The 11,673-nt window shown below is 36.1% G+C and overlaps 1 protein-coding gene across 4 annotated transcripts in view; it reads right to left on the minus strand.

Annotated features, from left to right (window-relative positions):
* Positions 1-11,673, minus strand: part of GABRA1 (gamma-aminobutyric acid type A receptor subunit alpha1) — a 60,887-nt gene that overhangs the window by 20,131 nt on the left and 29,083 nt on the right. For all 4 annotated transcript variants that reach the window (XM_006927959.5, XM_019839347.3, XM_019839343.3 and 1 more), the window contains 2 exons: positions 10,606-10,688; positions 3,334-3,477 (listed from right to left, as the gene is read on the minus strand). In XM_006927959.5, coding sequence (XP_006928021.1) covers positions 3,334-3,477; positions 10,606-10,688 — 227 coding nt within the window. The remainder of the gene's footprint in view (positions 1-3,333; positions 3,478-10,605; positions 10,689-11,673) is intronic.

The following is an 11,673-nucleotide window of genomic DNA, read 5'->3' on the forward strand; positions in this document are numbered from 1 at the left end:
CATAGGATTGTATTGGATTTGAGAGCTGACTGGTCTCATCATTTAGTGTGCCTTTAAGGTTTTTCTCTGCCAGGTGACTAGCTGTACTTCAAACTAAATCTCCAACTTACTTTCTTCTCCAAAATTTTATGGCAGACTCCAGAAAAAGATTGTGCTTTAGTGGATTTGTACTGAATTTAAAAATCCAGGGATTGAACTGAACCTCTTATTTCCCCCCTCCTAGGTCACAGAAAAAGACCACTGAAAAAGACCACTGGTGTTCACATGTGAGTTGGCTCAGGCAAGTAGGGCAACCCCTTCTAAGAGGTGATCTATATTGCTTCTCTCCCCACAGAGAAATTTAAGGTAGAAGATGGTTTTTATCTAATCATTCTCAATGTGTGTGCTCTTTCTTGCTATCATTCCTAGTCTTCTGTCAGAAACAGGGAGGTAACAGCACTCAGTGCCATTTTAACTTACTGTTTTTAGGGTTCCACAAGGATATTTGAAATGCGGGATGGAAGACCTTAGAAAAGATCTTTGTTTCTTCCCCCACAGAAATCTATCAGGGTGGGTTTTTGATGAGCTAAAGGGGACCCAGAAGAAGTATAGTTCAGTGACTTATCGTGGAGATGAAAATGTACACCAAACTGAGCTCCTACATTGGAGAATTTGCTCACTATTTTCCTCGCCTCCCTTTCTCCCATCCCCCAAACAATATCCATTACGGGAATGATAAGAAAAAACTTTTATTTGTACAGATAAACTTGCTGTTCTAGCACAGATGAGTACTTTTAATGTACTCAACTTATGAGGTCCAGCCAGCGTGGTGGTGGTAGATTAGGCCACTTCCTCTCATCTCCTAGCCCCAATTTGTGCCTGTGTATTATTTCTGAATAACTAGAACGTATATAGGCTAAAGCCTGATGAGGCCAGAGAAGTCTCCGAGTTCATCAGACTAAGCCTTTCACTTTGAAGACATGGAAACTGGTCATAAAGAGGGATGCAGAGACATGTCAAGGTCACTAGCACTAGAAGTAGAGTGGAGATACACCTTCCCGTGAGTAATCCTCATGGCTTGTGTATACTTTTACTATTGAATACCTGCATGCCACTGAATTTGGATTATTGTTTTATTCACATCCCTCAGCCTCCATTCTACTGATATTAGATGGAGAATTTCTAGAGGGAAAGTCCTATGATTATTATTTTCAATGTTCTGGGCTTAAAATACTGATTATTTGGTTTCCAATAAATACAAATTAACAACATGAAAGTCAACCCCTGCAGTTACTCTTCCTTGATTATTCTAGGCTGGATACATTTCTTTTTTTATTCATTAATTCAAAATATTTAGTGTCTCCTCTGTTTTAGCTACTATAGTAAATAATAGGGATACAGAAGACAGATATGGTCCCTGCCCTCACAAAATGTTAATCACGGCACTTACCACCCATTTTGATAATTATAGTTTATATGTTTGTCTTCCTTTAGATTTCACATTCCATGACAGCAAGATCTCTGCCTTGTCTGTCATCGACTCTCCAGTGCCTGCCACAATATCCAAATAGCATTCGATTTTTAAAAGTAAACACTGCTCATTTTAGTATGTTTTCTCACTTGTGAAGAAAAAAACATTTTCACTATTTTCCATGTTATGGAATATCTTCAAGACTATAGCAATAACTACTACATACCATTTTGAGTATTTACTATATGTAGCACTCTGTTTAATGTTTTATATTATCTCATCTTTAATGCAAAATTATAGAATCACCACTTCTTAGAAGACACCAGAGTTTCTAATTGGATACAGGACTTTCCCAAAGTCACCAGGCTTCTATGTGGCAGGACCAAGATTTGAGTCTACCTATTTCTCACTGCAAAGTTGAAAACTTTATACTATGCCACATGTATTTTTAATGTTGGCAAAACTGAGGAGCAATTTTCTCCATTTTTCAAAACAAGAAACATAAACATTTGAATTTACAGATTAGCCATGGTTTCTATAAAGTAAGCAAAAGGCAGATACCATTAAGCAGGAATTTTCCAATAACCAGAATAAGATATATTGACCTATTACATGAACATGTTAGAATTATCAGGGTCCTAATATAAAGCCTGAAACATAAGGAAGAAATTTTTCTTAGAAAATCAGCACTTCTACCCTTACATATTACCAAATTGCATTTTTTAGAAATTACAAATCAAAGTGAATGAACTAATTTAAAATTTTAAAGACAACTATAAACTTGTTAAGTCTTCAATAGTTGAGCATAACTAAAAGTATTAGGATTGAGGGAGGGTTAAAATCCAAACTTTATAATTTTCCAGCCTGATGATCACATTACATTTAGTCATAAAATGGATATTTATATAACTAAACTCTTAATTTCTTGAAGCAACTTTAAAAGTTTAAAGTTTTGGGTCCAGCTGCTTAATAGTTATCTGATCTAGTTCTCAGTATTCTGTTGGTAAAGCAGTTACAATACTAAGAAGAATGGTACCTCACCTACTTTTAATTCCAAAGTGAAGTGGTCAGTAATGTAATTATGTTTCTGTGGAATTTAGCTGTGGAAGATCCATCGCTGGAGACATGAATGGATAGGTTTATGTTGAAGAAATTGACTTTTGGTATCATATGTGTAGAGGTCACTGCTACAAATGCACGAAGATTCATCGAATCATGGCAATAAATTGGGCGTAGATGATATTAATAGCTAACACCTATTAAGAATTTTTTCATGGGGCACCTGGGTGGCTCAGTTGGTTAAGAGTCTGACGTCAGCTCAGGTCATGATCTTGTGGTTTGTGAGTTTGAGCCCCGTATCGGGCTATGTGCTGACAGCTCAGGGTCTGGAGCCTGCTTCAGATTCTGGGTCTCCCTCTCTTTCTGCCCCTCCCCCACTCATGCTCTGTCTCTCTCTGTCTCTCAAAAAATAAGTAAACATTAAAAAAATTTTAAAAAAAGATTTTTTATGTGCCAGAAAATATCATAAGCACTCTTTATGGATTTAATTTATTTCTTCCACAATCATCAGGTAAGGTAGGAGTAAGAATTTAATCCATACATTCTTCCCCAGAAGTTCACATTCCTAAATACTCTGCTACCCTGATCACATAGAACCAGTACCTTATTTTGCCAACAAAGAAACAGAGGCCAAAAGACGTTAAATGCTGAATCCAAGGGCAAAACTCTGTAGAGTGTATACTATAAACTCGCTTAATTGGTCCTGGTTTAGCAGAATTTCTTGTTTCTATATGTGTTATTGAAGACCTTACTGAATTCTCACATTCTCACAAAAACTGCTTATATTTCTTCTGAAATATCTGGAATAATCAAATGGCACTTACCTGTACTAGATTGAACAATTCCAGAATCTACTGTTTGCCCAAGAAGGTCATACTGATTTAGGCGTGATCCATCTTCTGCTACAACCACTGAGCGTGCTGGCTCTCTGGTCCACTCATAAACAACTTCTGCTCTGGTATAGGCATCTGAAAGGAAAGAAGGGTACATGGCCCATGTGTTATGCTACTTTCATTCTCCTAATTATTTGGTGAGTCCTATCAGTTTCATATTTTCTATTGCATGGTTGCAGAGGGCAGGCCAGGAAAGGAGAGCCCATATCCCTTAGTTTAGAACACTAAAACACATTTTCCTGATTTGTTCAGTCATCTGTTCACTCTTACAACAAATGGTTATTAAGCATCTACAAAAGACAAAGTGCCTTACTGAAAATATGCTACTGAACATAACTAACAAGGTTCCCTACCGCTGTGACAGTAATGGGGACAAAAACAGATAAGCTAGTAAACATATAACTTCAAGTAGTGTTAAATGCAATAAAACCATTCACAATAGGTAAGAGGGTAGAGAATGCACTTATTTTAGGTGAAAGACTCAGAGAGGGTCATTGTGGAAATGACAATTATATGCATGACAGAAATGAGAGTAGGCTATATAAGTCTTGGGGAAGAGTTTGATAGATAAATGAACATTTTTTTTTCCTCTGGTGCAGGTAAAAGCATGATATATTTGAGTAAGAACAGGAATACCAATATGGGCAGAGCTGAAGTCCATATGAGATGACATAAGGCTAGAGGTAGTAGCCTGGGTCCAGATTATGTCTGGCCAGCAGAAGGTCATGATAAATGTAAAAAGTAACACTGGAAATTTTACTGAACATCTGTTTCTAAAGGAAGTCTGATTTTACTTCTTTTTACATTAATTCTCCTTTTAATAGATATTTACTATGACAATGATGATGTTGATGAGTGACACCATTTAGGTCATTACACTTCTCAATTGTTTTCATTTACCATATCAGTTTTAACCTAGTCATCCTTCTATATGAGAAGCTAGGTCAAAATCCTGATTCATTACTCAGGAAAGTTGGGGGGAAGAATTGTACAGAATAAGTGAGAAGAAGAAGAGATTCCATAGTTTTTCTGGTGGTCACAGACACCCACTATACATAGGGTGGAAAGATAGTACACACTTTCCTCTCTTGAGATGTAGAGTGATATTAAACATTAAAAGACTATTAGATTAGCAAAAGCAAAGGTTCCAGGGTGATTGAGAGGCAGATATGTTGGCAAAAGTTGGCTTTACTGTAAAAGCTTTATCCCTTACCCAATTTCTGCATTAGGCACGGTAGACAAAATGCCCGGAGTCCACAATACCTTCAGGTGGACAAATAATGTTTTAATTTCTTTTAAAATCAGAAAAAAAGTGATCCCATTTGGGTTTTATTAATCTTTATACAAATATAGCCTTCAAATATAAAAGTTAAAAATATAAAATTATAAATCAAAGTATAGTTTTAATATACATTTTTTGAGGAATTGTTCAAAAAAGGCAAACATGCCCAGAGCCCATAAAAGTCATAATGCATCCCTGCCTTACCCATCCCCTCCCATCCCAAGGTAACCAAACTTGGGTGTGTTTTTTTTCAAATCTTTATTTGTCCAAACTCAAATATTATGAGATATGAAGTGATCACTGCATTTTTACACACACGTGAAGCTGCCATAAAAAAGATGCGAGCCGTGCCCTCATTCTCTGAACAAAAGCTTTGTTCTGTCTCTGGGATGAGTTTTGCAGAAGGTGCAGTCAATATTAGTATTAGTATTCTCCTAATTTTACATGGGTACCCCATCTGCTCCAGCATTACTTCTGGACAGATTGATAGTCAAGTTCAAGTATATTTTTTATCAAATTTTCCAGGAGTTTGAGAGAATATACTAGAAATTAATTTAGTGTTTATTGCTTCTTTCATAAATATGTAAGACTGATAAATGAATAGTTTTGGAATCTGTTCTCACTGATTTTTCTTTTTTAATTGTGGCTGTCCTCATTGACTTTTTTCATGGCACTAGTCTTGTATGTATGTACGTATATATGTACGTATATATGTGTGTGTGTATTTATTCACAGCTTTATTAAGGTATAATTGACAAAAATGTAAGACATTTAAAGTGTACAATATGAGGATTTGATATACATATGCATTGTGAAATAATTCCTACCATTGAGTTAACACATCTCATTGACTTAAAAATGTTTTGAATCATTTTAGCATTGCATTTGTTAGAGAGGAGGATTGCATTTGTTAATAGCATCTGAAACATGATTTATTTTTATAAAATCCCTCAAAGAGTGCAGAGCACATTAGTTTGAGAACCATATTGCTTACAATTTGTAGGTACCTATATTCAGTAAAATATTTTTCTGATCGTGATAAAATTTTTTAATGGGCCTTATCTAAGAAGACATATCAAGTTTATGATAACAAAGAATCATTGATTGTTAATATGGAAGGACTTTAGAGGTGATATAGCTTATCTCATTTTATAGATGATAGACCGAAGCACAGAAACTGTGAATGACTTGTTTAAGGGTGCATAGCTGTATAGTGGGAAAACCGAAGTAAGAGCATAGGATGACATCCATTCTACTCCAGTGCTATTGATAAAGATATTCTAGGCAAAAACTGTATATTAGATGCTTAAAATCCAAGTAAGGATACTTGTTGGTCAAGTAATTAGGGATGAAACCAATTATACACTTTCTGTCATTTCATAACTAATAAAAAAAACTATTGCTACTGTATTACACTAGCATTAGCAACAGTGCCTGGACTCCCTATTTTTTTGTACCTCATCATGTGTTGCCAATGGGCTACTAATATAATTTTAGAGGAAAAGATCTGTTACCATTGACTTCTCATGTCATATAATTCCATGTCTGATTCTTGCAACTTCTTAGAAACTCCATTGTGCACAAAATCTACAATAAACATGACATTGTTGTGAAAGTGGAGATTACTTATTGTTCATGTCTCTCAGTGGAAATCTCCCAAAATGCAGAGTAGATCCACATGGTGAAATGGATGATGGGGATTAAGGAGGCCACTGTGAGGAGCACCGAGTGTTTTATGGAAGTGTGGAATGACTATATTGTACACCTGAATACATTACACTGTATGCTAACTAACTGGAATTTAATAAAAATTTTAAAAATGGCATTTTAAGATGTAAAAGACAGATATACATAAGGCATCATAATAGGTAATATACCTTATTTCTTCATTTCAGTATCTAGTAGAAAGTAGGTCTATGAAAACTTCCTTCCTTTGAGACTATTCAGCAAAGAGAAAAGAAGCTTAAAGAGAACCTTCAGCTATTTAGTCAAAATGTTAAGCTCAGATTTCAAATAAATGAGCAGATTACCTAAGAAAAATTTAAAATATAAGACAAAAAGTTTTGGTTGGGGTTATGAAAGAACTTTCTGGGGCTACAGCACTGGAAGCATAGACTTGGTATCAGAAGAGCAGCTACTTATAGACACTATCACTTTACATTTAGGAGCCTTCACCTCTCCATTTGTATGAAGCAGGTGCACTGAATAATTTCTAAAGTTATTTGTTGTTCAGAATTCACTTACATTCCTACTTATCCCGCTGTCCTTATTTACAAAGCACTGTGCTTGATAGTCAGGGAACCATCACTTATCAAGTCCTTTCTAGATCTAGCACTTGCTTAGATATTCTTTTCAGAATATAACCTGAATCTCTTATTTTAATTTTTTAAAGGTTTATTTATATTTGAGAGAGACAGAGAGAGTGCAAGCAGTGGAAGGGCGGGGGGGGGGGGGGCGGGGGCAGAGGATCCAAACTGGGCTCTGAGCTGACAATGCAAAGCCTGACGTGGGGCTCGAGCTCATCAACCATGAGATCATGATCTGAGCTGAAGTCAGAAGCTCAACCAACTAAGCCACCCAGCCAGCCCTGAGTCTCTTCTTTTAGTATCAAAGCCCCATTTATATTTTCCTCAAAATGCAGTTAAAAGATGTCAGCTGGAGCATGCATGTTGTCTTCTGGTCATCTGGCCTTATGAAGAGGGCTCTATCCCCAATAAGCAAAAAAGGGGACGTAACACTGACAATCAGGGTCTAATGGAGAGTGGTAAGGAAAAACATCTGCTTTTCTGAGCTTAGTTCTTATCAACATATGGATGAGGTTGCCCTGGATGCTTCATAGACATAGATTACTTAGTGTTCTACTAAATTATTACCAAATCCTCTATCCTATCTCTTGCTTATTCTCTTCTCTGACATTTTGGCAAGACATTTGCTTCAAAAACTGGGTCAAAGCAATTTTAGCACACTTTTGCCTCAGTTTCTTCATTTCAGAAGTGTGCTGACTAGGCCAGGTCAGAGAACTAACCATACAATAAATCAACCACCGCGGCTTCTCAAGCCAATGGCAGGCAACAGTAATTAGTCATGGTGCTCTCCCACTGAGCTCCAATGCTTACCTTTCAGTGTCAAGTCTTTTCTGTTTCTTTAATTCCCCACAGGCCTTAAATTGGCTATCTTTTCTGAGACTTAAACATTGAAGGGGCATTTTAAACCTGATTGTTATAATTTTTATCCATTCAATAAATATTTACTGAATGTCTCCATTATATCAGGCTCTGTGCTAGGAAATGCTGAAAAAAAAATAGACTGTGCTCTAATGGAGTTTACAGTCCCCAGACAATAAAAATGTCAACCAATAAATAAAACTAATAATTATTGCTGTAATACATCTAAATTAAATATGTATTGTAATCAAGAAGACTGGCAGGACTGTATGTAAATTTAGATAAGGTCATTAGGGAAGGCCCTAGGAAATGTCATTTATACTGAGAAGTGGAAAAATAAAAGAAGCCAGTCCCATTAAGAACCAAGGGAAGAGTAACCCAAATAGAGAAAAGAGTATGTAAAAAGGCTCTGAGGTGGAAAACAGATTTTTATTTTTCTTACACAAGACACTATTTGTTTTCTACTCACTATCCATTTCTCCCTTCCTAAAATGCCTCCTATTTTCTTCTTAAGTAGGCTGACAATGTGCCTACTTAAGAATATTTCTTCCCAGCCTAATTTGCAGTTAGCATGGGCAATGGGACACATCTTTGATTAATGAGATGTAAGCAAATGCCTGCTAAGATTTTAGGGAAAGCTTTTATCTTTTTGATACAGGTGCTAGTTCTTTCTTCTTTGTCCACTGTTCTTTGTTTTTAAAGCAGATGCAATGACTAGAGTTGCGGCAGCCATTTTGTGATCAGGAAGAACATCTAAGGGCATCTTAAAACATCATCCTTGGGGTGCCTGGGTGGCACAGTCGGTTAAGCGTCCGACTTCAGCCAGGTCACGATCTCGCAGTCTGTGAGTTCGAGCCCCGCATCGGGCTCTGGGCTGATGGCTCGGAGCCTGGAGCCTGTTTCCGATTCTGTGTCTCCCTCTCTCTGCCCCTCCCCCATTCATGCTCTGTCTCTCTCTGTCCCAAAAATAAATAAACGTTGAAAAAAAAAAAATAAAAAAACAAACAAACAAACAAAAAAAAACATCATCCTTGTTGAGATGCTGACTAACCAATAATCAACCAACAATCACTTACCTTAATTCATCTCATATAAAAATATAAACTATTTTTTCAGCTATACAAACTGCTTGAAAACATTCCTGACTAATATACTAAACAAGTAATTTATTGTCCAAGACAAGGTATTTCTGAAGGTAAAAGGGGGCACTATTAGTAGTTATGCCATGATATTAGGCATAAAATAAGTATAGTCCCAGGAAAACTATAATGAATGATTTTCCTAACTATAAGATTATTTTGTGGATTAGATGAACTGATACATATTCAAATGTTTAATATACTATCTGACATACAAGTAACACATAAAACATCATATTATTGTTAAAAATGAAAGTGGTAACCAAGAGAAAACATAGTAGTCCATAACATAGAATATACATTAAATTGGGGAAAGAGTGGGAAGGGGAGGGTTACCACCAAAGGCCTATTTGGCTGACAATTTTTTAAGTAGTTTGTCCTTGGGTTTCAGTAGGGAATTAGATTTATAAATAGAGACACTTGTCTCTCCATGAGGAGTGCTGCTAGGAGCCTGAAGGCCCTTTGCTATTTTCTTTGCTTGCTGTCTTCCTACACTACCCCTATTTTTTTTTCTATGAATCATATCTTCACCAAAATAGTTGCTTAGACTGTCTGTCTAGTGGGAACAGAAAGCTGGTTAGGTAGTCCAGCAGTTGACTCAGTATTTGTAAGTAACTCTCCTGCAGGAAACCAGGAATACACTGGTCTCACTCACTTTCTGCGTGTGTGCTATTCAAAGCAGAAGGATAAAGGAGGACCAGAGAACCTGACTCCATTGGCCAAGGTTCTCTTGGCTCCTCTGATGTGTGCCTGCATATTTTCAAATAGCAGAAGCCCAGACAATTATCATAAAGGTATCTAGGATACCTCCAAAAGCATTAATAGACACATGGATTTCATGGTATATCCAAACAGACCTAGAAGTCTTCTAAAGACTATGATTAGGGTAAGTTCTTTTCTGGCAATATATTTTTTTTTTTTTGGTGTAGGCTTCATTATTAAGAAAAAAGTACCATCTGTTGCTGCCACCTACCAATATTTCTATCTGATAAACAATGTGCAATATTATTTTTAAAAATTTTTTAATGTTTATTTTTGAGAGAGAGAGAGAGAGAGAGAGAGAGCAGGGGAGGGGCAGAGACATAGAGACACAGAATCCAAAGCAGTCTCCAGGCTCTGAACTGTCAGCACAGAACCCAACGCAGGGCTCAAACTCACAAACTGTGAGATCATGACCCAAGCTGAAGTCGAATGCTTAACGAACTGAGTCACCCAGGTGCCCCACAACTTGCAATATTCTTAAGGTTAAACAAATGTCATCAATGATGCAAAATAAACATAATGATCTCCATTTATTGGAAGGAAGATATTATATATGGGGTAAAAACATCCATACTCCTCTTGTTTTTCTATTAATACAACTTTAACAAAAGTAGAATTTTTCTAATTAATTAAATCCATTCTTTCTCATTGAGGAGATAGGGAATAATGTCTTCCTGAAATAACATTAAAAATGAAATAAAAGATTATTACTTATAGAAAGTACTTGCAGCAAATAGCTACTTAAACTTTCTTCATGCTCTTTACATTTCTAACAGACATTATTAACTGCAGCTTTCTTTACTAAAGATGTAGGTCTCTCATAAGAATAAATAAAAATTAAAAGAAATTTACTCACAGCTTCCAAATTTTAGTGGGCAGGCATGGGCATCCATAGGGAAGTCCTCTAAATGCATTGGACACTCAGCTCTCACTGTCAGCCTTATCAATTAAAGAAAACAGCAGAAATAAACAAGAGCCCTATAGATTAGATACTTTCTGATAAGTACAAATGGTGTGTTACTAACTATAGCAAATATATTAACAAAGCAAGAGAGGCCCACACAAACTGCAGCACTATTCTGAGCTATTAATGAAAAGATCTAAAAGGAATTATTTACAACAATGACTGGATGACACCAGATTTTGTATGATGAGCAAGAATTGTTACTGTTTCCCAAGACAAGGATCATCACCTCATCCATTAAACCCAGCAAATATTTGGAGACTAAAATTAAATGTAAGCAAATAAATGCTGGTATAAGACTTGGTGGAGAAGACATGGGTGGTGAGGAAGAGAAGAGAATGCTTTCTCTCCTCAGTGCAGCTCTCCCTATCTCCTTCCATCTCCTTCCCAAAAAAGCACCAAATGCATAAACCAACAAAGGAGTAGGTAAAGGAGGAAATGTCTGCAGGCTTTGTGAGATTGACAATAACATAGAGTCTCCTTGAGATTTTGCATGTGATCTCACTATATTCCAACCATTTCATTTTCTTTACAAATCTACTGACTAATGGAAGCCAGGACTCTGCTGTGCTTCTCTTTAGTTCCTATCTTCAGAGAATATGAATTCTATTTATGTTTGAAAAAGGGTAAAGAAAAAATTTCACTGAAATATGTTTGATCTTGTTTGGTGGGAATTATGAAGGGATTTATGGTTTTTATAAAATATATTTACCCATATTATTAAGTAGCTCAAGAAATGTGGTCACAATGGCTTTAAAGCCAGTAAACTCATTAAGTGATTATAATACTGACTGAAGCAAATATGAAATGGGTAAATTAATGATTAAACTCACATTTTAAAATTAAACTATTAAGGAAAGTGATAACATATTAGCAAAGGTGGTGAGAAATTTATGAGATGGGAGATACAGTCTAGTTATTGATGAAGAAAACTGAATATATCAGAAATCATTAATTGGT

This window comes from Felis catus, chromosome A1, assembly GCF_018350175.1.
Source record: "Felis catus isolate Fca126 chromosome A1, F.catus_Fca126_mat1.0, whole genome shotgun sequence".
In the NCBI taxonomy this organism is placed as follows: Eukaryota; Metazoa; Chordata; class Mammalia; order Carnivora; family Felidae; genus Felis; species Felis catus.